At 45.4% G+C, this 23,856-nt stretch overlaps 1 protein-coding gene across 3 annotated transcripts in view; it reads left to right on the top strand.

Moving 5' to 3' along the window:
* Positions 1-23,856, top strand: part of ELMO3 (engulfment and cell motility 3) — a 298,038-nt gene that overhangs the window by 146,235 nt on the left and 127,947 nt on the right. For all 3 annotated transcript variants that reach the window (XM_033940764.1, XM_033940765.1, XM_033940766.1), the window contains 2 exons: positions 3,904-3,954; positions 11,826-11,948. In XM_033940764.1, the coding sequence (XP_033796655.1) occupies positions 3,904-3,954; positions 11,826-11,948 (174 nt within the window). The remainder of the gene's footprint in view (positions 1-3,903; positions 3,955-11,825; positions 11,949-23,856) is intronic.

The following is a 23,856-nucleotide window of genomic DNA, read 5'->3' as shown; positions in this document are numbered from 1 at the left end:
CAGGTATTTGGTGAGACAACTAACTGGCATAGGCTCAAGTGCACAAAAGTCTACTGTACATGTAAGACTGCTTGTAGCCAGTCTCACATGCACAGCAGTTCAGGCTCTGATGCTCTAAAGGGTTTGGGGGGACTTTTACCAATTGCCATAGCAGACACCGAGATTTCTATGCAAATGCTTATTAGTATTTAAATGAGCTCTCCTTGTGATTTACAAAAGGGAAGCAGGTGTAAAATTTCTACAGTTGTCGGTAGTAGTTTGTACATCTGTTATATGAGTAAATATCCCATGTCTATGGGCAGAATGCAGCTGTTAGACACAGGACATACACTCACATAACAGATGCAAACAGCTGTATTCATTCAAATCACTCTAAAACGTTTGCTCGAGATCAAACCCATAGTCTCAGGCTGCTGAGACAGGAACTAAAACCACTCCTGTGTTTGAACTCTGGCAAACAAACAAACAAACAAAAATCTTCCAGCCTTAGATGTCTTTATTTATTTATTTTTTGTTGCTGCTGCTGCTGTTTATCAGAGCTGAAGCACAATGTGAAGAAGTGGCTTAGTGGTTAGAACTCCTGCCTCAGCAGATGCAGATTGTGGATATGATCCTTGGCAAGTCACAAATTCAAAAAATAAATCTGTTTGTGAGCTCTGGTGGTCAGGAGCTATACTGGGCCTGTGCATTAACTTCCCACCTATTAGCGTTTGCTGTTGAACATCTGGCAGTAATGAGAAAACGCCACTCTATATTTTTAGTCATCAAGGAGCTAGATGGAGTTGAGCAGAGAAAAGTGCTATTTGTAAATGGTGTTCTAAATATCAAAAGGGTGCTTATACTAGTTTGGTGTGTAATGGCTCATTGTTTACTATGGTTGTGCATTTTTATTAATTAATTAAAAAATTTATATACCGCATACAACTATGCGGTTTCCATGTCACATACATAAAATCTTGTTTCCCTCCGATTATCACATATAACATAGACATGTCTAAACAACATCGTTAATCGTCTCTGTTATAATAGGGATAGAGCACAAATTCAATCAATTCAGAAATACAAGCAAGCTTTAAATCATATATTGATGTCAGAAAAATTCTAAAAGGCGATTATCAACTAAAATGTACCTTAGCATAAGAAGGCATTGGCAAATAATTGAGTTTTCAGCATTTTCTTAAAATTTTCTTGTTAGCATGCTTTTATTTTGGGGCCTTTTACTAAAGCTGTAGCAAAAATGGCCTTTACACTGGTCTTTCCCACACGCTAAGGCCACTTTTGCCTCAGCCAGAAAATAGCTGATTTTCCCATTTTCAGAATTACGGCAATGTGCTAATTTTGCTATTAGTATGCGGCCATAAAAAAAAAAAAACCCCTACTGGCACCCCAACATAATAACTAAGACACAGTTACCCTAGACAAAAAGGCCCCTGTGTCAAAGTAGCCCCGGACATTTCTTCTCTCCATGTCTGCCATCCATCTTCTCGCTGCATCCCTATCTGTTCTGTTTAGCATCTGCCTTCTTAGTGTCCTTATCCACCTCTTTTCCAGCATTTCCCTGTGTTCCTGTCTCTATTCTCACTTCATGCCTAGCATCTCTTGTCTTTGCCCTGTCTCTCACCTCTCTTCCCTTCCTCCCACACCCCAGCATTTCTCCTTCTCTATCCCCTGTCCCCTTCTATGGTCTGGCATAACTCTCCATCTGTGGGTCCAGCATCTCTCCTCCCCTGTCCCACCCCCACCCCCACCCCCAACCCTATCTCTGTCTCTTCCTTACCCCAGTCTGGAGTAAGGGAAAGACACTGGATTCAAGGTGGGGAGAAGAAGAGAGAGATTGTCTGAACCCAGGAAGAGTGCCCCTGGCTAAGACTAGCCCCTGAGCAAGTGTTTCAGCGCTCAGCAGCAGTAGCAGCATGGGTAAAACAGAAAGGGACAGGCCTTTTAGTCAGGGGCTTATTTGTCGGGGGCCATACTGTTAACAATGTCATGTTTGCTGAACTGATATTAGTTATATTGAAGCACCTTGACTCTGAAGAAGAATGTGAAACATGAATTCATGTTGAAGAGGTGATTGGTTCTTCAACATAGAGAAAACCAGTGCTCAATTAAGATGTCTTGCACTTTAATATATATACAGAAAAATATATATATATACACAGATGAAATGAATGCTTTATATAGTTATAAAAAAATGGATCAATGACGAACTGAGCTAATTGGAACAGGAGTTATATACCTTGATAGCCATCTGAGAATCCAAAAAATGTATATAATACATATTATTGGGTGACTGGTTTAAAGGGTATGAAATATTTGAACTGATAAAGTCTAGTTCTCAGGTTAGCCAATATTCATCTGGTGAAATGGTTCATAAACTGTATGTTCAGCATCTAAAGCTCATAAAACTTGATGTAAAGGCTTCAACTATAAATTAAATAACATCACAAACCATGCTGAACCCTGCAGCACTTCTATATGCTTTGGGTAACCAGCTGAAACACAATTATCAAACTTCACCTACACTGAATGTCCACTCAGATAAGAAACTAATCAGTCAAAGACCCTTCCCCTAAAATCTAACATATGCAAGCAATGGAGGAGAATAGTATGGTCAACCATGACTATGGGCTAGATTTACTAAGGGCACGGATCCGATCCGATCTGTGTCCAGGGGGCTGATTCACGAATCATGAGGGCAATCAGAATCACGCCCCCAACTGCCTGCCTGGATCGCTCTATAGCAATCCCAACGCATGTGCAGACCATCTGTGGATGATGTGCGCATGCGCTGGCTCTCTGGGCCTGGCAGAGAATTTTTTTTTTTAACTTTTTGGGAGCCCATGGTTTTAACCTGCTTTAAGCCTGCAGGTTAAAACCACAAGCTTGCACTGCGGGGATCAGGGCAGGCAGGAGTTCGGGTCAGGCACAGGAAATCGGGGCAGCAGGAGTTTCTGTCAACGAGTGAAAATAAGATCAAAGGAATAGATAAAACAGCGCTTTTAGCAGCAAATAAAGTAAAAAACAAAGATGTTAAAAGCAGCAATAAAGGACTAGCCAAATGGGCTTAGGCAGAACTGAAAGCAAAGATAGCTGCTTTTCATTTAATTGGACAATGGAAGGCAGAGTTGAATTATTCCATACCTCAGCATAAAGTAGCAAACTAGCATAATCGGGTCAGGCAGGAGATCAGGGCTGGCAGGGCAGTCACAAAGGGCTTGAGCGACTAATCCTCAGCAGTCGCTTGTTTGTGATCAGCCAGCCCAGTCGGTATTGCAGGGTTTTGGTTAGTGAATCACATCCCTGCCTACTTTCCATGCCGTTCCCCTCATTTGCAAGCGCAGATCAGAGGATGGTCGGCAGAGAGGTAAGTGAATCGGGCCGGAGTAAAATCAGGTTGCCAAGGGGTCGCAAACCGATCGGTACACGATCGGTTTGCTTAGTGAATCTAGCTCAAAGGCTGACTAAATACGCAAACTAATAAAACAAAACCACACATTATTATCTAGTCCCTTCTGCAGCACATCAACAATGGACAACAAAGTTTCAGCATATGTGCTCTTCTAAATTCATAGTGATATTGATCTATCAAAGCATTTATTCTCCACAAGGTCCATTATTTAATTCAGCACAACCTTATCAATGACTTTTACAATACTGGATAAAATTCAGACTGTTCTATATTTAGTGACCACTTCAGAATCTAAAAGATCTCTTTTTAGCAGACGTTTCACAATTGTGATTTTTAAAGAATCTGGCACTCTCTTTTTCTTAAGATGTTTGTTCACTTCTGTAGATGATCTTGTAACACTTGGGGGGGGTTGAGGGAGAGAAACCAGAAGCATGTCTAACATGAAAAAAATACGTGATTTAAACTCAAAAATGCATTGTTTATTTCTATTCAAGGAAATGATTGACTTTCTCTGGAGGAAGGATGTGAGACAGTTTATTCACAAGGTGAGAAAACAAGATCCTTTCTATCATCAGTACTCAACCCTTTGTCACCGTCTCAGGTTTAACCACTCCACACTTCCATCTTCCATTACACTCTCCAGGGGATGTGTTCTGGAGAATGTTGGTGAGCGGGATCATCCTTGGAGATGAAAGAAATAGGGGTGACTACCCTAATCCCTGCATTTGGATGACCTATGCAATTGTGATAACTGTCTCTCATTTTTATGTGCCCCTGAGTCAAGAGTTGCAGTGGTCCATGCAGTATGGGTAGAAACCTTGACAGAAGTAGGTATAGTGAAAAGGTTCCCCTCCCTCAAACTTATCAGTCTTTGAGACGGATTCTTTTGTTGTGCAGTCTTTGGAGGTGGAGGTGCCTGGCCTATCTAATTCATCTTCTACTGAGCACTTAATGAATTTTTTAATGCATCCCAAGTACTGTAAATTTATTACGTCTACGAACATTTGTAGTTTTAAACTTAATTTTCCTTTATCTGCTACAAATGTGCTTAAGAAAGCTCATTTAGAATGTACATTTTCTTACTAGGCTGCTAAAGTTTGGAATAGCCTTACACTTCATATTAAGACTGCTTAATTTATACATTGTGTTTTTTTGTAAGGCGCTTAGGACTTATTTTTTTTAGATTTGTTATTCAGTATAAATTTCATATCTATTCTAACTGAATCTAATTTTTAATTTTTCTTAAGAGTGTATCATATTGTGATCTGCATCAAATCCAAAAGACAGGATGTGGAATAAAAGCCTTTTAGATTAGATTAGATCCTGGATCCTAAACACACTGTCAGCGCTACCCTATTGAAACTACTTACACACATTTACACTTGCAATTTAATAGATACAAATGGGTATGATAGAATGTGATGAACTTAAGGTGGCCAAACAAGTTGAAAAGGTGACTGTGATAGCCAGAAGGATACTTGAGTGCATAGGGAGAGGAATAGTTTATAGGAAAAAGGAGGTATTGATACCCCTGTATATTGAGACCTCATTTAGAATATTGTGTACAATTCTAGAGACCGCACCTTCAAAAAGATATAAACAGGATGAAGTCAGCCCAGAGGGAGGCTACTAAAATAGTTGGTGGCCTTTGTCATAAAATGTAGGAACATAAGAATAGCCTTACTGGGTCAGACCAATGGTCCATCAAGCCCAGTAGCCCATTCTCATGGTGGCCAACCCAGGTCACTAATACTAGGCCAAAACCCAAAGAGTAGCAACCTTCCATGCTACCGATCCAGGGCAAGCAGTGGCTTCCCCATATTTTTCTCAATAACAGAATATAGATTTTTCCTCCAGGAAATTGTCCAACCCTTTCTTAAAACCAGCTATGCTATCTGCTCTTACCACAACCTCTGGCAATGCGTTCCAGATCTTAACTAATCTCTGAGTAAAAAAATATTTCCTCCTATTAGTTTTAAAAGTATTTCCCTGTAACTTCATCGAGTGTCCCACTAGTGTTTGTAATTTTTGACGGAGTGAAAAATCGATCTAATTATACCTGTTCTACTCCACTCAGAATTTTGTAGACTGTAATCATATCTTCCCTAGTGCCGTTATCTTTCTTGAGATAAGGAGACCAGAATTGAATGCAATACTCCAGGTAAGGTTGCACTATGGAGCGATACAGAGGCATTATAGCATTCTTAGTCTTGTTAACCATCCATTCTTTAATAATTCCTAGCATCTTGTTTGCTTTCTTGGCCACCACCACACATTGGACGGAAGGTTTCATCGTATTGTCCAGATCCTTTTCTTGGCACTAACCCCGAAGGTGGACTCTAGCATCTGGTAACTGTGATTTGGGTTATTCTTCCCAATATGCATCACTTGCATTTGTCCTCATTAAATTTCATCTGCAACTTGGATTCCCAGTCTTTCAATTTCCTAAGGTCTGCCTGCAATTTTTCACAATATGCATGTGTTTTAACAATTTTGAACAGAGGACACACAACCGAACAGACACAGAGGACACAGCAGGTGCAGAGGGCACACAATCGGACAGACACAGAGGACACAGCAGGTGCAGAGGACACACAGCCGGACAGACACAGCAGGTACAGAGGAGACACAGAGGACACAGCAGGCACAAAGGACACACAGCCGGGCAGACACAGAGGACACAGCAGGCGCAGAGGACACACAGCCGGGCAAACACAGAGAACACAGCTGGCACAAAGGACACACAGCCGGGCAGACACAGAGGACACAGCTGTCGCTGAGGACATCCACAGCAGACGTGGAGGACAGCAATGGAAGCAGCAGACAGAAGCAGAAGTTGAGCTACCCAGTGTTTTGTACCGTCTGCCATATGTATGACTACCTCCCCTCTGGGAGGCGGTCTTACGTTTGCACTCGATGCGGAGAACTGGAGAGCCTGAAGAAACAAGTCAGACTCCTGGAGGGCAGAATACTGGAACTGGAGGCACTTTGAGCAGTGGAGGAGGAGGACAAGTCCAGTGCAAGCCAATGCCAAGATGAGGGAAGATGGGTGTGCATGGAGGACATGGACCTATGGCTAGAGAGATGGACATACACCTGGGACACAGACCTGCGGCTGGAGAAGCAAGAGAAGATAGAGGGGACAGCAATTGTCGTGGGGGACTCCATTATAAGACAAGTTGACAGCCACATAGCGGGAGGAAGACAGGATCGGCTGGTGACCTGCCTACTGGGAGCCAAGGTAGAAGACAGGATTGTCGATAGCGTAGAGGAAGAAGATACCGCAGTGGTGATCCATGTGGGGACGAACAACGTGAGCAACAGGAACTACAACAGAGAAGTACTGAAGGACCAGTTCCGGACACTAGGAAGGAAGCTGAAGACCAGAATGCAGAGGATAGCATTCTCGGAGATCCTGCCAGTACCCAGGGCAGATGAGAAGAGACAGATGAAACTGCAAGCAGTCAATGCGTGGATGCTGCGCTGGTGTGAGGAAGAAGGATTCCACTTCGTGTGCAACTGGACGACGTTCTGGGGGAAGAGCAAGCTATACAGGAAGGACGGACTCTACCTCAGTAGAGATGGAACGAGGCTACTTGCAAGCAACATCAAGAGAGAAGTTGAGAAACTTTTAAACTAGGAAGAAAGGGAAAGCCGACAATCAACCAAGAGAGAGAGTCGATGATTCGGGAACAGGTATACATGGAGGATACCATGCAGGAGGATGAAGGGGAAGACTCACCAGATCACAGACAAGACAGACCGAAAGGGACACAAGAGGGAAGGACATGCAAGAAGGGAACAGGCTGCAAACTCAAGTGTATGTACACAAATGCAAAGAGCCTTAGAAATAAGATGGGTAAATTAGAAGCTGTGGCACAAAAGGATAACGTTGACATCACTGGCATCATGGAAACATGGTGGACTGGTGAAAATGGCTGGGATACGGTGTTACCAGGATACAAACTATACCGCAGAGACAGAGTGACTAAAAAAGGAGGAGGCATTGCCATATAAATCAAAGAGGAAATTGAATCCACTGTAGAGAACATGCCACAACAGACAGGTAAGTTAGAGTCTCTATGGGTCAAAATTCCAGGAACAAATGTACCGGAAACGAGGATAGGCATCTACTACTGACCCCCAGGGCAATCCGAAGAAATTGATGGAGAAATGATGGATGAGATTAAACGCAACTGCAAGGGAGGCAACGCAGTTATCACGGGCGACTTCAACTATCCGGGGATAGAATGGAACCTCGGCACCTCCGGCTGTGCTAGAGAGACCAAGTTCCTGGAAACTGTAAGCGATTGCTTCCTGGAGCAACTTGTCAAGGAAAACACGAGAGGAAATGCAATTCTGGACTTAATTCTAAATGGGCTGCGAGGACCGGCACAGGATGTAGAAGTAGAAGGGACGCTGGGAAACAGCGATCACAATATGATCCACTTCAATCTGGAAACAGGGGCGAAACATCGGTCCAGAATGACGGCCACGGTGCTAACCTTCTGAAAAGGGAATTACAAAGGGATGAGACACATGGTGAGGAAGAAGATTAAGAACAGGATAAACATTGTAAAGACACTAGAGCAAGCTTGGTCTCTTTTTAAGGATACAGTCACTGAGGCGCAATATCTATATATACCGTGTATCAACTAGGGATCAAAGAGGAAAAAGAATAAAGAACCAGCATGTCTCATTGTAGAGGTTAAGGAAGCAATCAAAGACAAAAAACCTTGTTTAATGAGTGGAAAAGATAAAAAATGTACAAAAACTGGAATAAGCACAAATGACATCAACGCAGGTGCCATAAGGCGGTAAAAAGGAACAAAAGAGACTACGAGGAAAAAATAGCCAAGGAGGCGAGGAACTTCAAGCCGTTCTTTCGATATATTAAAGGGAAACGACCAGCAAAGGAAGTGGTGAGACCGTAGGATGACCAAGGAATAAAGGGAGCGCTAAAGGAGGACAAAGCAATTGCCAAAAGACTGAACATGTTCTTTGCGTCTGTATTTACCGAAGAGGATATACACAGCATACCGGAACCCATCAGGTTATATGCTGGAAGTGAAAACGGGAAACTGACAGGGTTTAGAAGAGGCATGCAAGCAGATTGATAGGCTCAAGAGCGATAAATTCCCGGTACTGGATGGCATCCATCCAAGGTTCATCAAGGAACTGAAAGGGACCATGCTGAACTGCTTCAACTAATAGCCAATCTGTCGATCAAAACAGGAAAGATTCCAGAGGACTGGAAGGTGGCAAATGTTACGCCAATCTTCAAAAAACGTTCGAGGGGAGATCCGGGAAACTACAGACTGGTGAGTCTGACCTCGGTACCGGGAAAGATGATTGAAGGCACTGATAAAGGACCGCATCATTATCACCTTGACAGACATGGTCTGATGAGGACCAGCCAGCACGGTTTCAGCAAAAGCAGATCTTGTTTGACAAACTTGCTGCACTTCTTTGAGGGAGTGAACAGGCAGATAGACAAGGGCGACCCGGTCAACATTGTATATCTGGACTTTCAGAAGGTGTTCGACAAAGTTTTACATGAATGACTACTTCGGAAAATTGCAAGCCATGGAATTGAGGGTGAAATACTCACGTGGATTAAAAACTTGAAAAAGGCCTAGCAGTGGATTCCCCCAAAGTACAAATTGCAGGTCCCTCATACTTTAGACCTCAGACCAACAAAGGAACATTGGCCTCTCATCCAGATTTATCCCTATTTTTTGAAGGGAGCATTACATCTGCATTTGCCTATACAGCATCCTTTAACAGAGTGGAATCTGAATTTCATCCTGTGAGCTCTAGTCAGAGCACCATTTGACCTGCTGGAGAAGGTGTCAGTACTGGACATCACTGTGAAAGCAGAATTTTTGGTGGCTATCACATCTGCACGAAGAGTGTCAAAACTGCAGACTCTATCCTTTCCTCAGAAGGTCGGAGATGAAAATAGTACTACATATAATTCCATCCTTCTTGCTGAAGGTATTGTCTAGCTTTCATGACAACCAGGAGGTCCGGTTGCCTGCGTGTATGCCTTCAGGATCCTAGAAGACAGACAAGATCAGGAAACTGCTGGACATGCACAGAGTGTTGCTGCATTACCTAGAAGTGACTAAGGAGTTTCGGTTATTAGATCATCTATTTGTATTAGCGGGTACTGGCCACTGGGGACAACCGGCTTCAAATGCAACCATTTCCAGATGGATTCAAAAGGTCATTTCACCAGCTTATATCGGGAGCGGTAGATACCTCCAACCTCCCTGAAGGCTCATTAGGAACGTAGCTTCTTCTGGGAGGAATCCTAAGCAATGTCCATGGAAGAGATTTATAGAGCGACCACTTGGTCTTCTTTCCATACTTTTACAAAAATTCACAGAGTGGATGTAGAGGCAATATTGGATACCATTTTCAGAGCTTCAGTGCTGTCAGCAGGCTCATCTATTCCACCCTAGATTCCAGGGCTTCTTTGTTATGTCCCAGTGATTCACAGCTGATGTTCCTATTGAGCTAGAAGGAAAGATTATGTACCTACCTTGTTAATCTTTTTTCTAGGAGATAGGAACATCAGTCTTGAAACTTGTCCTGTCAGATGATTCCTTGCCTGCCATTCTATCCCGGACTTGTTTGTAGCAATGGACAGTTTTATTCTTTCCTTGGCCTCTAGCAAGAGCTGAGATGAGATGAAACTTATGCCCCAGCTTAGGGGCACATCTCAAGAAAGCAGAGGGTATCTGATAGAATCCCATGATGGTTAGTGCAAGCTGCACTCAAGTAGGTGGCCTATGTTCTTCCTCCTTATGGGTTATAAATTGTTCATCATTGTTAATATTATTGTTGTTTGTTGTGCTATGAGCAGGTGAAACAGACGTGCTCTGTAAAAATTGGGACTCTTTAAGAAACGTGCTGTTTTCATTCAAGTTAAAGTGCAGACGTTATTGAACTACAGGAGGTGTTTTTGACTGATGATTATTTAAGATGGGATTGTGATTTCCACAGTTGTAGTCTGTCCCACTCTGAAGGTTTTTTTTCTTCCTAATACACTTAGCAAGTCAGGTCTCAGGGTCACGTTTGATGTTTGTTATTTTACAGTAATTTTTGCCTGTGAACCTTGGTCCTTGATTGATTTTGTATAGGTGTTATGAGAAGAACAGACTTGTTTCTCAGGGAGAGTCCCTTGACCCCTCCCTCTTATGTTTAGTCTCCAGGGCTGACCACCTGTTTTGATTCGAACTGAGGAATATAGGACAGCTCAGGGAGAAGGGAGATGGAGCAGAAAAATGCAAATGAGGTTCTCTACACACACCTTGCGGGTGAAGATGCACAAATCCAGAGATTCAAGAATAACCTTTTTATCTCCTTGAAAGAAGATTAACAAGCTAGGTACATAATCTTCCCATAGGTGTATACATTGACATTATAAAATAAATGCAATGTATGTATCTATGTGCCTTGACTTCCTAAGGCACTTTTTTATAATCTAATATAATAAAACCCTAAGCCGCGCAGGCGCACTCCCACCTGCGTGCTCCCATTTTCTGTGTGCTGTAGGGCACCGCAGGTAGGAGTGTGCATGCGCGCGAATCTCTCTCTCTTTCTCTCTTCCCCCGAGGTGGATGTCGGCCGCGGCAGCTGTCGGTGGCTGCAGGCCGCGGCAGCTGTAGGCCCCAGTGGCTGTTGGCAGCTGTAGGCTGCAGCGGCTGCAGGCCGCGGCAGGCGAGCACGGAGCCACCAGCAGCAGGTGGCTGTCAGCCCGGGGAACCCCTGACCTACAGGCCGGGCCGAAGTTTCTGTTTTAGCTTAAAAGACGCTGCAGCGGCTCCTCTCACGAGCCGCTCCTGCGTCGGAGAAGGCAGCGATCGTGAAAGGAGCCGCCGGAAAGTTACACTGGTCGGGGCTCAGGCTGTTCGGTCCGTGCAGGCTCCTCTTGCGGTAAATGGAGAGAGAGGGAATGCTGCGGATGCTGCACAGAGAGGTAGGGAAGGAGATAGGAAGAAAGACACAGGGACAGGGGCAGGGAGAGAGACAGAAAGACAGACAGACAAAGGGGGCCAGGGAGGGAGAGTGACAAAAAAGAAAGACAGCGGGAGGAAGAGAGACAGAAAGAAAAAGACAGGGGTAGGGAGAGAAACAGAAAGAAAGACAGACATATATTCTACCACCAGCGGGAGGAAGGGAGACAGAAAGAAAAGAAGAAAGACACAGGGACAGGGAGAGACACAGAAAGACAGACAGACAAAGGGGGCCAGGGAGAGAGACAGACAGAAAGTAAGACAGCGGGATAGAGAGAGACAGAAATAAAGACAGACAGACAGACATATATTCTAGCACCCGTTAATATAACGGGCTAAAATACTAGTGCATTATATAATGTATGTTTTCATGTGTCTGTTGGCTTGTTTAGAAAATTATCCACAGTTCTGAGTCTATGGGAGATGAGATGGCTCATTATCTGTATGTTCTGCAGTCCTTATCCTTGAATCTTCTAGAGCCTCGTATGAAGACTTCAATGGATCCATATAACCCGGTATGTTCAGATGGAGAAGAAAAATCACTTTAGATAGTAGCATGAAATATTAGCACACTATTCAAAACCTCAGAGCTCAATGATAACCATCGTTTGCTGTTGACTAGTAGTCCCATTAGTAAGCAAATAAATATTTTTAGGGTTTATAGCTAGAGAGGTCTTGTGGTGATATTACAGCCTACTTATGCTTGTTCTCTGAGGCCTCTGGCGGTAGATCCTCTAAATTTCCTTGCTGATGGCTACTGTCACATTTATGAAAAGAAGTCTAGATTGAATTTACAAATAGTTGATCATTAACTTTTCTAGGATTGGGGAAAACATGTACGGTATTTTTCTTTCACTCTAGCTAGTTAAACATTGGAAAGTTTATGACCATCAGAGGCCACAAAACCTGATCTGTTAAAGGTTTCACAAGTAGGGAATTCCTTGTACTCTAAAAGAGAGATCATAGTAGAGTACTAAGGCCACCATAGTTTTTGTAGACAAATCCAGAGATGCTGTTAAAATATTAATCTTTCGGGTTCCTCTCTGGGTAAGGTTGTAGAGCTTCAAATTTGAGTTGTTGGAGCTACCTGGAGTCAAGTAGTTGTTTGGAGAAAACACACTAAACCTAGAGAGGGAGGGAAAATGGCTCATGGTATTGATGGGCTCCTGGGAAAAGTAGCAGTGCTGAGGCTATGTGCCCTCCTGGATGCCAAAGGTACTTGAATTGTTTGGGCATGCCACTGCTGTGAGAAGTTTAAAAAGGGGGGGGGGCTTAAATTTTTCTGTACTGGCTCTGGTTTCATTTCTAATTGTAAAGAGTTTTACGACCCTGTAAAATAATTATCTTTGACCCTTTACACTGGATCACCAAGGTATTAAGTTTAAAAACATACAATCTGAATTCACAGAAGCCTTACTGATACAACAGTGAGTTCAGAGCAAAACTCACCATATAAAATAAATGTCTAATTTTGATGTCATCTCAGTAACAGCAATATAGCTCAAATGGTAGCAAAACTCCACCACCGTGAGAAGTTTAAAAAGGGGGGGGGCTTAAATTTTTCTGTACTGGCTCTGGTTTCATTTCTAATTGTAAAGAGTTTTACGACCCTGTAAAATAATTATCTTTGACCCTTTACACTGGATCACCAAGGTATTAAGTTTAAAAACATACAATCTGAATTCACAGAAGCCTTACTGATACAACAGTGAGTTCAGAGCAAAACTCACCATATAAAATAAATGTCTAATTTTGATGTCATCTCAGTAACAGCAATATAGCTCAAATGGTAGCAAAACTCCACCACCATTGGAATACCCTTATGTATTCAATATTTAGTCAAAGTTTCAGGGATCCTCAGCGGCACCACTTGGAGCTCAATAACATTTCATTGCGCCAAGCTTTATGTGTCTACTCGTCATCGGGTCCCGTTATTATATTAATTATCAAATACTATTTTTTACTCTTGCATCATATCAAACATTTTTTTTGAAGTTTATATATTTTATAATCAGTATTTAAAAGCTGTTACTTAGCTTTTTCGTGTGGTCTCTGGCAAGGGGAATGTCATACTGACATGTTTCGCTATAGATAGCTTTATCAAGGAATACCCCTCTAATATTAAACCGCCAGCACATACGACCACTCAGTCCTAAGACCTTAGGCCTTAGGACTGAGTGGTTGTATGTGCTGGCGGTTTAATATTAGGGGGGTATTCCTTGATAAAGCTATCTATAGCGAAACATGTCGGTATGACATTCCCCTTGCCAGAGACCACACGAAAAAGCTAAGTAACAGCTTTTAAATACTGATTATAAAATATATAAACTTCAAAAAAAATGTTTGATATGATGCAAGAGTAAAAAATAGTATTTGATAATTAATATAATAACGGGACCCGATGACGAGTAGACACATAAAGCTTGGCGCAATGAAATGTTATTGAGCTCCAAGTGGTGCCGCTGAGGATCCCTGAAACTTTGACTAAATATTGAATACATAAGGGTATTCCAATGGTGGTAGAGTTTTGCTACCATTTGAGCTATATTGGTGATTGAGGACCCTTGTGGAATATATAGATTGTGTTATCTCAGTAACAGCAACATAAACCACCAGGTATCTTGTGAAGTAATATAAAACCCTACAAAAGCCAATCAGGACAAGTCTATGATTTTATAACAGTACCAACTTCCAAAACTCACACAAAAATAAACCTAGGAAAATATAGCACTGTATATATTGCAGTGAGCCCTAGAATATACACCAGCTGAAAAATTGAACAAGCTGAATTACTTCAGATCCCCATTCAGACCTAGATGCACTAAAGGGAAACAAGGAAAAACTGCAGACAAAATGTACAAGATGCAGGCTATGTTTATTCTATCTATTATTAAATGCGGTTAATGTTACCACCTTTTAACAAACCAAGGGACCCGACACAGTCCATGTTTCGGTTAACAAGTCTTCTTCAGGGGTCCTAATAAATGGATATGAAGATATCTAAAGATATACAATAACAAATATATGAATACATAAACACATGGCATGTGGTGTGCTGATAAACAAATGCAAAGTGATGACAAAACCAAATATAAGAAGACAATCATGAATAATAAGGTGCCAATCCATGTGATGTGAATAACAAGCATAATGATAGATAAAAGACAGTGAAATGTGAATAGGACTAGCACATAGTGAAGAATACAAAATGAAAAACATTGAATCATAAGACTGCGAGAGCAACAAAAGTGCATATGTGTAGGGTATCATAAGACTGCAGGAGCAATAAAGGTGCATAGACTTCCGGCGGAAACATGGAGCTGTAGACCGCGAGTAGCTACAGCTCCGCACCACCCGACCGCGGCTCAGCAAATTCGCCGCATTTTGATCTTCGGACTCGGTCCCCCCACGGAGGTGGTGTGTTCCCAGGAGGTGTGCGAGCAGATTGCACGGGTCGGCGCGCTGAGATGGCCACGAAGACGGTCCGTAAGGAGCGGGAGAGATGCAAGCCGCCTGACTCCAAAATGGCGGACCACGTGGCTCCCCCGTCGCCGGAGGCTCCTAACTCCTCCTGGGTGTCGGCGGTGTCTGCGGAGGTCCAGGCGGCGCTTGAAAGTTCCCTAGGAGACAAGCTGCAGCGCATACTGGACAAGTTGGACAGTTTAGATCAGCGTTTTGCTTCCCTTTCCTCAGAGGTGAAAGAGACCCAGCAAAGAGTGAGTGCTACTGAGGATACTGTCCAGCAGCTTACTCAGGAGCAGTCTGCCCAGGCTGCCTCTATGGCTGCATTGAGAGCCAAGGTGGATGACCTCGAGAACCGGTCCCGCAGGAATAACCTCCGTTTTGTGGGTTTGCCAGAGTCGGTGCGAGATGTGGAGCTGGGAGCGCTGTTGGAACGCTGGCTGCCGGAGACCTTATCTTTATCTTCCTCCTCGGGCCCCCTGCGGGTGGAGAGGGCGCATCGCTTGGGGCAGCGGCGAGAGAATGCTGACCGGCCACGAGTGGTTATCTGCCGTATCCTGAATTATCATCATAAGATGGAGATTTTGCGTGCGTTGCGGCAGGGCAAGAAACTCTTGTATGACAACAGGCCCGTTCTTTGCTTTCAGGACTACTCAGCGGAAGTCTCTCAGGCACGGCGCCGGTTTTCACCTTTGTGCACCCGTCTCATCCAACGCCACATTGCCTTTTCTCTGCAGTATCCGGCTCGCTTGCGGTTGACCCACCTGGGAAGGGTACATCACTTTGACACGCTGGAGGCAGCGCAGAAGTTCCTGACGGAGATGATGCCAGAAGAACAGGCGCAGAGAGCTGTCGGGGATTGAGGAGCCCTATCTTCGGTGGACTGTCCTGTAGTTTATGTATGGACTGGTGGCCTGTTTTTCCTTTCCTTTCTTTTAACGCTTTGTCTGCTTGGAACCTATGGGTTCCTCTAAGCGTGGATGAGGCTGGTGGGAGTGTGGTTGGAGGGGAGACTGACACGTTGGTCCTGCTGGTGTCCGGCGATGGGGTCTCTTGGTTTGTGTGTTTCTTCGTTTCTTTTCTTTTTTTTCAGATCCAGGAGGTTTCCCAGTGGGGTTTGGCCTGTTCAATATTGTGCTGTATCCATTGGGGTCTTTGCTGGAAGAGTGTGACCGCATGTGGGAGATGTGGTGGGAGGGAGCGGGGAGGGGTGGGGTGTGTTTGAGTGCTCGGGGTGGCTTTGGTTACTGGGGTTGCATTTTGGTCTTTTTATGGTGGGGGTCTGAGGCCCGGGGGTTCTTGGTTAGTGATCCCGTGGGAGGGTGGTCACGGTTTTCTGGAAGTGATGCCCTTTTTGGGGTGTCTGGGATGTGAGTTGGGTGAGGGTTGGTTGTGGCAGGGGGAGGGGAGGGGAGGGGTTGGGGGGTGGGGGGAGGTTGAGCAGGGGTTTGGGGTTTCAGTGGTTGGGGTAATTGTAGATTCTAGTGGGAGCGGGGTGGGGGGGCTGTTTGATCTGGGTCTGGAGTGGCGGCGGGGGTATGGCTCGCCTTTTGGGGCAGGCGGCTGCTTGATACTGGAGAAGTGGTGGCTGGGACGCTTCTCTGGTGCATTACTGGTTTCTTCTGTATGTTCTCTTTTTCTACTAAGTGGGCAACTCTGGAATATACTTTAACTTTTTGGAACGTTGGGGGGATTCATTCCCCTATTAAACGCTCAAAAATTTTGCAGCGTTTGAATCGCTCTAAAACCTCCATAGCCTTTTTACAGGAGACACGTTTATCCTCAGTGGAACATGCTAAGCTCTGTACCTGGTGGGTGGGTTCCCATTTGGAGGCGCCCGCTGTGGGGGGAAAGGGAGGTGTTATTATTTTGATCCGAAAGGGTCTTCGTCTTCAAACCCAGAGAGTGCTCCGTGATCCGCGTGGGCGTTACATCGTTGCCTTAGTGTTGCTGGATAATAGGCCCCTTTTGTTATGTAATATCTATGCTCCTAACAATCCATCGGGCAGGTTCTTTCGGGGGCTTCGCAATCAGCTTTTGCAGTTTGGTGATGTTCCCATGCTGGTGGGCGGGGATTTTAACGAGGTGCCGGATCCTAAGTTAGATCGCTCTGCTTCTTCGGGCAGAGAGACCTCTAAACTTTTCACTGGGGCCCAGCTCTTGGAATCTACCCTGGGGGTGTTGGATGTGTGGCGGGTGCTCCATCCATTGGAGAGGGATTACTCCCACATATCCAGGGCGCACGGGACGCTTTCTCGAATTGATTTTATTCTTATTTCCCGCAACCTGCTTCCCCGGGTGTTGGGGGTGGATCTGGGGCCCATTGAAGTTTCTGACCATGCATGGGTGGGATTGCGGTGGACCTGGGGCGATTCTGCATGCCCTAGAGGGCCCTGGCGGTTTCCGTGTTATTTGTTTAGGGAGGCTCGGTTTCAGGAATACCTGGTAAAGCGTTGGCAAGATTTCCACCACACTAATCAGCAGCATCGCGAGGAGCCCATTCTCTATTGGGAGACGGCTAAGGCTGTATTAAGGGGGGATATCATTGCTTATGTGGCCCGAGAGTCGAAGCTTAGGTTCAGGACGGTTTTGGCTTTGGAACGAAAGGCGACTGCGCTGAGGAGGCAGTATAGCGGGACACCCTCCTTTCTGCTACGTACGCAGCTGTTGGAGGTCCAGCAGGAATTGAACGAATTATTGCACCTCCGGGCTATGCGGACGCGGGCGTACTTTAAGTTTCGATTATTTCGGTTTGCGAATAAGAGTAGCAGACTGTTGGCCCGCATGGCACGCCCGCGGGGCGGACAGGAGGGTGTTTCCGCACTTCGGGACTCCTGTGGGTTGCTGCATCATCGGCCGGTGGAGATTTGTGAGTTGATGCGGGAGTTTTTTGCTGAGGTGTATGCGGATCCTGGCTCAGAGATTTTAGATGGGCAACTTTATCTAGATAGCCTTGATTTGCCCTGTATCTCTCAGCGAGATGCTGCCGCTTTGGATCTTCCCATTGCTGTTGAGGAGGTTGAATGGGCGATAGGGGTCAGTCCGTTGGGAAAGGCGCCGGGCCCGGATGGGTACAGGAGTGAGTTCTACAAATTGTTGGTGACGGAGATAGCGCCTGTGTTGGCTGAAGTTTATAATCTGAGTGTTGCTAAGGGCTTTTTACCACGTTACGTGAATTTGGCGACTATTATAGTTCTCCCGAAACCCGGCAAGGACCCTCTTTTACCTGAATCGTACCGTCCTATTTCACTGTTAAATTACGAGGCGAAGCTTTTAGCTAAAATTCTAGCTACCCGCCTGGCGCGCGTCCTGCCCTCAGTGATCTCGGACTCGCAGGTGGGGTTTGTGCGAGATCGCCCTGTAGCTAAGAATATCCGGCGTATCTTGTTGGCTCTGGAAAGAGCGGGACAGGGGGGTGGCCCCTCCATGCTTATTAGTTTTGACGCTGAGAAGGCTTTTGACAAGGTGCGGTGGGGTTACCTCTTCGCGGTACTTAGGACGTACGGTTTGGGGCCTTTCTTTTATGGGGCCATACAGGCGTTATACAGTGATCCAGCTGCGCGGATATCAGTCAATGGGACTCTCTCGGGCTTTTTTGATATTCACCGGGGGACTCGCCAGGGCTGCCCCCTGTCGCCGCTATTGTTCGTGCTTTCTTTGGATCCATTGCTCCGGGAGATTCAGGCTAATGTGGATATTAGGGGAATGGTATTGGGAGATTCCCATTTTAAACTTGCGGCGTTTGCGGATGATCTCTTGGTTTTTTTAACGGACCCGCAGTGTTCCTTGCCCATATTGCTGGAGAGTTTGCGGGAATACGGGGATTTCTCCGGCTTCGTTCTGAACTTTGCAAAATCTGAGGCTTTGGCCTCCTCAACCCATCTTCAGCGGTTTTGGGGGGATCGCTTTCCGTTGCGCTGGGCCAATTCCTCGTTTCGTTACTTGGGGATCCGGCTGACTTTGGAGGTAGCCCACTTGTATCGCCTTAACATAGATAAACTCCTTGTCGACACTAAATTGTTACTGGCCAAATGGCAGGCGCTGCCGCTGTCTTTGTTGGGTAGAATTCATTTATTTCGTATGGTGGTGTTCCCGAGGTGGCTTTACGTTCTCCAGACTCTTCCTCTTTCCTTGTTACAGAGGGATATTAGATCCCTCTACTCCATGTTGTCCCGGTTTTGTTGGGGAGGGCGGAGACCTAAAATGAAATGGTCCTTGTTGGTGGGGCCCGCTTCTAGGGGTGGTATGGGGGTGCCGGACATCAGGGTTTATAACCAGGCTTGTTTGCTACGTCATGTGGGTGATTGGGTGATGGGCACCTCATTTTATACGGATCTTTCAATGGAGAGGGATCATTTCTATCCTCTTCATCTGTTGTATCTCCTTCATGCCCCATTGTCCAAATTGCCGAGATCTTGTAAGTGTAGCCTTCTGTTCCGCTCTTTGTGGACAGTGTGGCATCAACTCCTTGGGTTATGGAATCAGGATTCCCATACTAGTACCCTGTTGCCATTGGTGGGGAACCTGGCTTTTCCTCCGGGGGTTGGCCCCTCAGTTTTTGGTCGCTGGAGGGCTCGGGGGGTGGAGCTGTTGAGGCATGTTCTGCAGGATGATGGGTCTCTCCTCTCATGTGCTGAGTTAGTGGGACGGGGGGTTCCTGAGCTTGGTCTCCCCTTTGCCTATTGTCAACTTAGCCATTACGTGGCGTCTCTCCCGGGGAGTTCCCTGCAAGGGGATTTTGGGACCCAGCTTAGTGCTTTTTTGACTGCTGACTCTGATACTAGGGTCTCTATCTCTTTTTTTCATGGTCAGATAATGGCTCTTCGCCCACCGAGGGTTTTTCCTGGTGTTTTGGCTGCCTGGCAGCGGGACCTGGGCAGGGATTTGGGGGACCATTTCTTGTTGAACGTCCTGAAACGTACTTCGGGTTTAATACATAGTGCGGAATTACGAGAATGTCATTTTCGCACTGTCTTGCGGGCCTATGCTTCCCAAAGTCAGGCTTACTATATGGGGTGTGTTGGTACTCAATTTTGCACCCGCTGCTCGGGGGAGGTTAACACTTATTTTCATGGTATTTGGAGCTGCGAGGGGACTCAGGCTTTTTGGAAGGCGCTGGCCTCCTTTTTGCAGGGCTTGTTGAAAACACCTGTGCCTGTCTCCGTGAATTCTATGTTGTTTGCCCAATTCTCTTTCCTGTCTATGTATACTTCTTCTGACAAATTGTTTCTCAGTAAATGTTTTATTTTGGGGAAGAAATGTATTTTATGTTGTTGGCTTTCTCTTGAGCCCCCCTCCTTTTGGCACTGGAGGAATCGGCTTCACGAACTTATGGGCTGGGAGGCCCGTTTGGCCTGTTCTTCTCGTCGCCGGAGCAGAGACTTTGTTCAAACTTGGACTCCATATTTGAACATTTTGACCCCTGAAAGTCGTAGCCGCGTATTGAATAGGCTCCATTTGTGAGTCCGTTCCTCTCGACACCATTGCTGTACCCTACTTGAGAGTTGTATGTTCATTGGGGGGGTGGGGTGGGATGGGGGGAGCTGGAGGGGGGGTTTCTTCTGTGAGGTGGGGGTGGTGTTCACTCGCGGGGGACATCAGAGTCCAGTCCTCCGCGGCTGTTGTTGGGTGACATTGTATACCATGTTTTACTATTGCAGTTGTGCTTTCTGTTGATTTGCATAATAAAACAGATTTGAACATAAAAGGTGCATGTGTCGGGTCCCTTGGTTTGTTAAAAGGTGGTAACATTAACCGCATTTAATAATATATAGAATAAACATAGCCCGCATCTTGTATGTTTTGTCTGCAGTTTTTCCTTGTTTCCCATGTGTTGTTTTGTTTTCACTGCAGACTGTGTTGGCTTTCTCTTTTGTTTCTTCGCTAGATGCACTAAAGTCAGTGATCCTCAAATGATCGTCGCTAAACAGGTTTTACTGACCCGATGCAGAAAAAGGCTCTCTGTGTGGTTTTCTGCAGGATCACTCATTCTCCGATCTGGCCATGCAAATAAGCTCATTAATATTGAAATGCAATGTAAACTAGCAGAGCAATTGATGCTCTAACATGGCTTCTCAATGCACAAAAAAAAGTGGGATTGCTTTTAGCGATCCAAAAAAGCAACTGGTCAAGATCAGTCGCTTACCTGTCCCACGATAAAAAATATTTATAACATTCCAAACCTTCTTTTTTTTAAAATTAGCACAGATGCTGTGTGTGTGTTACGTACAGATGCCCCATTAAAAAGAAAAAAAAGCCCCCCCCCACACTGATGACGGCCCTCTCCGACAAGCTGGCACTGGGACCGCGCCAATGAAAATTAGCAGGAGGGATGCCCACTCCCTCCAGCTATGCTGCCTCCCCACACACACATAAGAAAAAATCAGCAGGAGGGATGCCCACTCCCTCCTGCCAACAGAGGCCCCAGCTGCCCCTGAACCATCCCCTCCCCTATTCCCCTCCAAAACAAAGGCAGAAGGTTTGCCCACTCCCTCCTGCCGTCAGATGCTCCTCTGATCACACCCCCCCGACTCCTTCCCTGAATCTTTGTCTGAAGAGAGCAGGAGGGAGGCAGCTCCGAGGCCTGCTGATCCAAACTGGTGGGCCTTCCCCTCCTTGGTGCATCATGTGATTCATGGGGAGGGACCTAAGATCCTGATTGGCTCAGATGCCTAAAGGCCCGACTTAGGCCTGGGATATATCCTGGGAAACAGAGGGAGGTGCCAAAGGCCGTTAGACAGAAGGAGGAGCCTCAGGACCTGATTGGCTCATACGCCCTTGGGAGGGGCCTTAGGCGTCTGAGCCAGTCAGGGCCTTAAGCCCTTCTCCGTGCTTCACATGATGCACCAAAGAGGGGAAGGCGGGCCTCGAAGCTGCCTCCCTCCTGCTTTCTTCAGACAAAGGTATGGGGGTGGGGTTGGGGGTTGGGGGGAGGTTCAGAGGAGCATCTGGTGGCAGGAGGGTGTGGGCATCCCTCCTGCCTTTTTTGGGTGGTTAGAGGGAGAGGTAAGTATGGTCGGAGGGAGTGGGCATTCCTCCTGACGATTTTCACTGTGTGTGGGGTGGGGGGTTGGTCCATCTCCGTTACTGGTTCGATGGGGGCATGTCAAGGAGGGCCATCATCGGTGGGGAGGGGGGCTTTTTTCCTTTCTTTTTTTTTTTTTAATGGGGCAGATATTGTGTATGTGTATCACACACACAGCATTTGTGCCCATTAAAAAAAAAAAGTTTCCTGCCCTGAACAGCTGAGTGGCAGGAGGCTTTTCCCCTGCCTCTCAGCTGTTTGGGCTTCCCCTACCAGCTCTGCACATGTGTGAGAATCTCTCTCACAGTGATCAATCGGATGGGAGAGATGAGGATTACGACGAACCTCCGTGTCAATCATTTGCATGCAAAATGTTTAGTGCATCAATAGCTCTTTTAGAATTGACCAAAATTGGATTGGACCCATGCCGTCTTACCAATCATGTTTAGTGCATCTAGCTCTCAGACACTTGGCTTTGTGGTCACACTTGCAGAACAGAAATAGCCTCTCTTCAAAAACAGGCAAAAATGAACTTGATATCCCAAGAAGCCAGGCTTTGTATGCAGGAAAACAGAAAGAAACACATTTCCTCCCCTACAGTACTAAATGAAGATAACAGATATAAATTCTGAAATTGAAATTATTCCAAACACTAAAATGAAAATAAAATGATGTTTTCTACATTTGTGATCTGTTTACTTTGGGTTTTGATCTTGTTGGTTTCAGTCTCTGATGTGCTCTTAACTCAAATTTCCAGGGGCTCCTATCCATTTGTTATTTATTTACTCTCCTTTTTCCTTCTTCACTTCCTGCCCTATGTCCATCTTTGGGACTTATCTTTCAAAGTCAGCTTTCTTCCATTTTTCTTTCTCTTTATCAGTTCTTGTTTCCCATCTGTTCCCTTCACCCAGCCAATGTGTAGCATATCTTCCCTTCTCTTTTCATCCATCCATGTGTTGCGTATCCTCCTCTCTTTCCTTCTGTTTCTCTCCATCCATGTGCATCTCCATCAGGGCTCATTAAAAGTCAGACCCTCTGGTTCTGCTCTATACCATCTACAATGAAGTCTAGCATTTCTTAGCATTAAATTTTAGCTGCCAGACAATTCTTCAAGCTTTGCCAGGTGTTTCTTCATGTTATTCACACCATCCAGCGTGTCTACTCTATTGCAGATTTTGGTATCATCCGCTAAGAGGCAAATTTTACCCGACAACCCTTCAGCAATATCGTTTATAAAACTGTTAAAAAGAGCAGGCCCAAGAACCTTGAAGCACACCACTGGTAACATCCCTTTCCTCAGAGCGATCTCCATTGATCATTACCCTCTGTCGCCTTCCATTCAATCAGTTCTTGACCCAGCCCGTCACTTTGGGACCCATCCTGAGGGCACTCAGTTTATTTATTTTACGTCTGTGTGGATCACTGTCAAAGGCTTTGCTAAAATCTAAATACACAGACTTGGTCTTTCGCAGTTATTGTAGTCGAGTCCCAGCACAGTGGGGAATGGGCAAGGATGCAGCATTCATTGCGGATCCAAAGGAGTTCCGTCATGGAGGTGTTTAGTTGTAATTTGTTGGCAGATATCCAGTTTTTGATTTCCGAGAGGCAGGTTAGGAGTTTTCGCAATCTGGGCTTCAAGGGGGGTCTCCTAGCGGTAGGGACAGTTGGATGTCATCTGCAAAAGAATGAGTCGGGTTTAACATAGAGATTGAATAGTAGGAAGAATAGCAGAGCCCCCTGTAGAACACTGTATTTAATCGGTTTCGATAGCATATTGTTGAGGAGAATGTTTTGGGAACTGTTATTTAGGAAAGAGGAGAACCATCGTACCGCAATGTCTCGGATTCCGATTTTAGAGAGCCGCTCAATGAAGAGAGGATGGTCAATAGTGTTGAAGGCCATGCCGAGATCCAGCAGTACCCATTTGTAGGAAGGTG

Source organism: Geotrypetes seraphini, chromosome 4 (assembly GCF_902459505.1).
Source record: "Geotrypetes seraphini chromosome 4, aGeoSer1.1, whole genome shotgun sequence".
NCBI lineage: Eukaryota > Metazoa > Chordata > Amphibia > Gymnophiona > Dermophiidae > Geotrypetes > Geotrypetes seraphini.
This window is presented reverse-complemented; position numbering and strand designations above follow the sequence as displayed.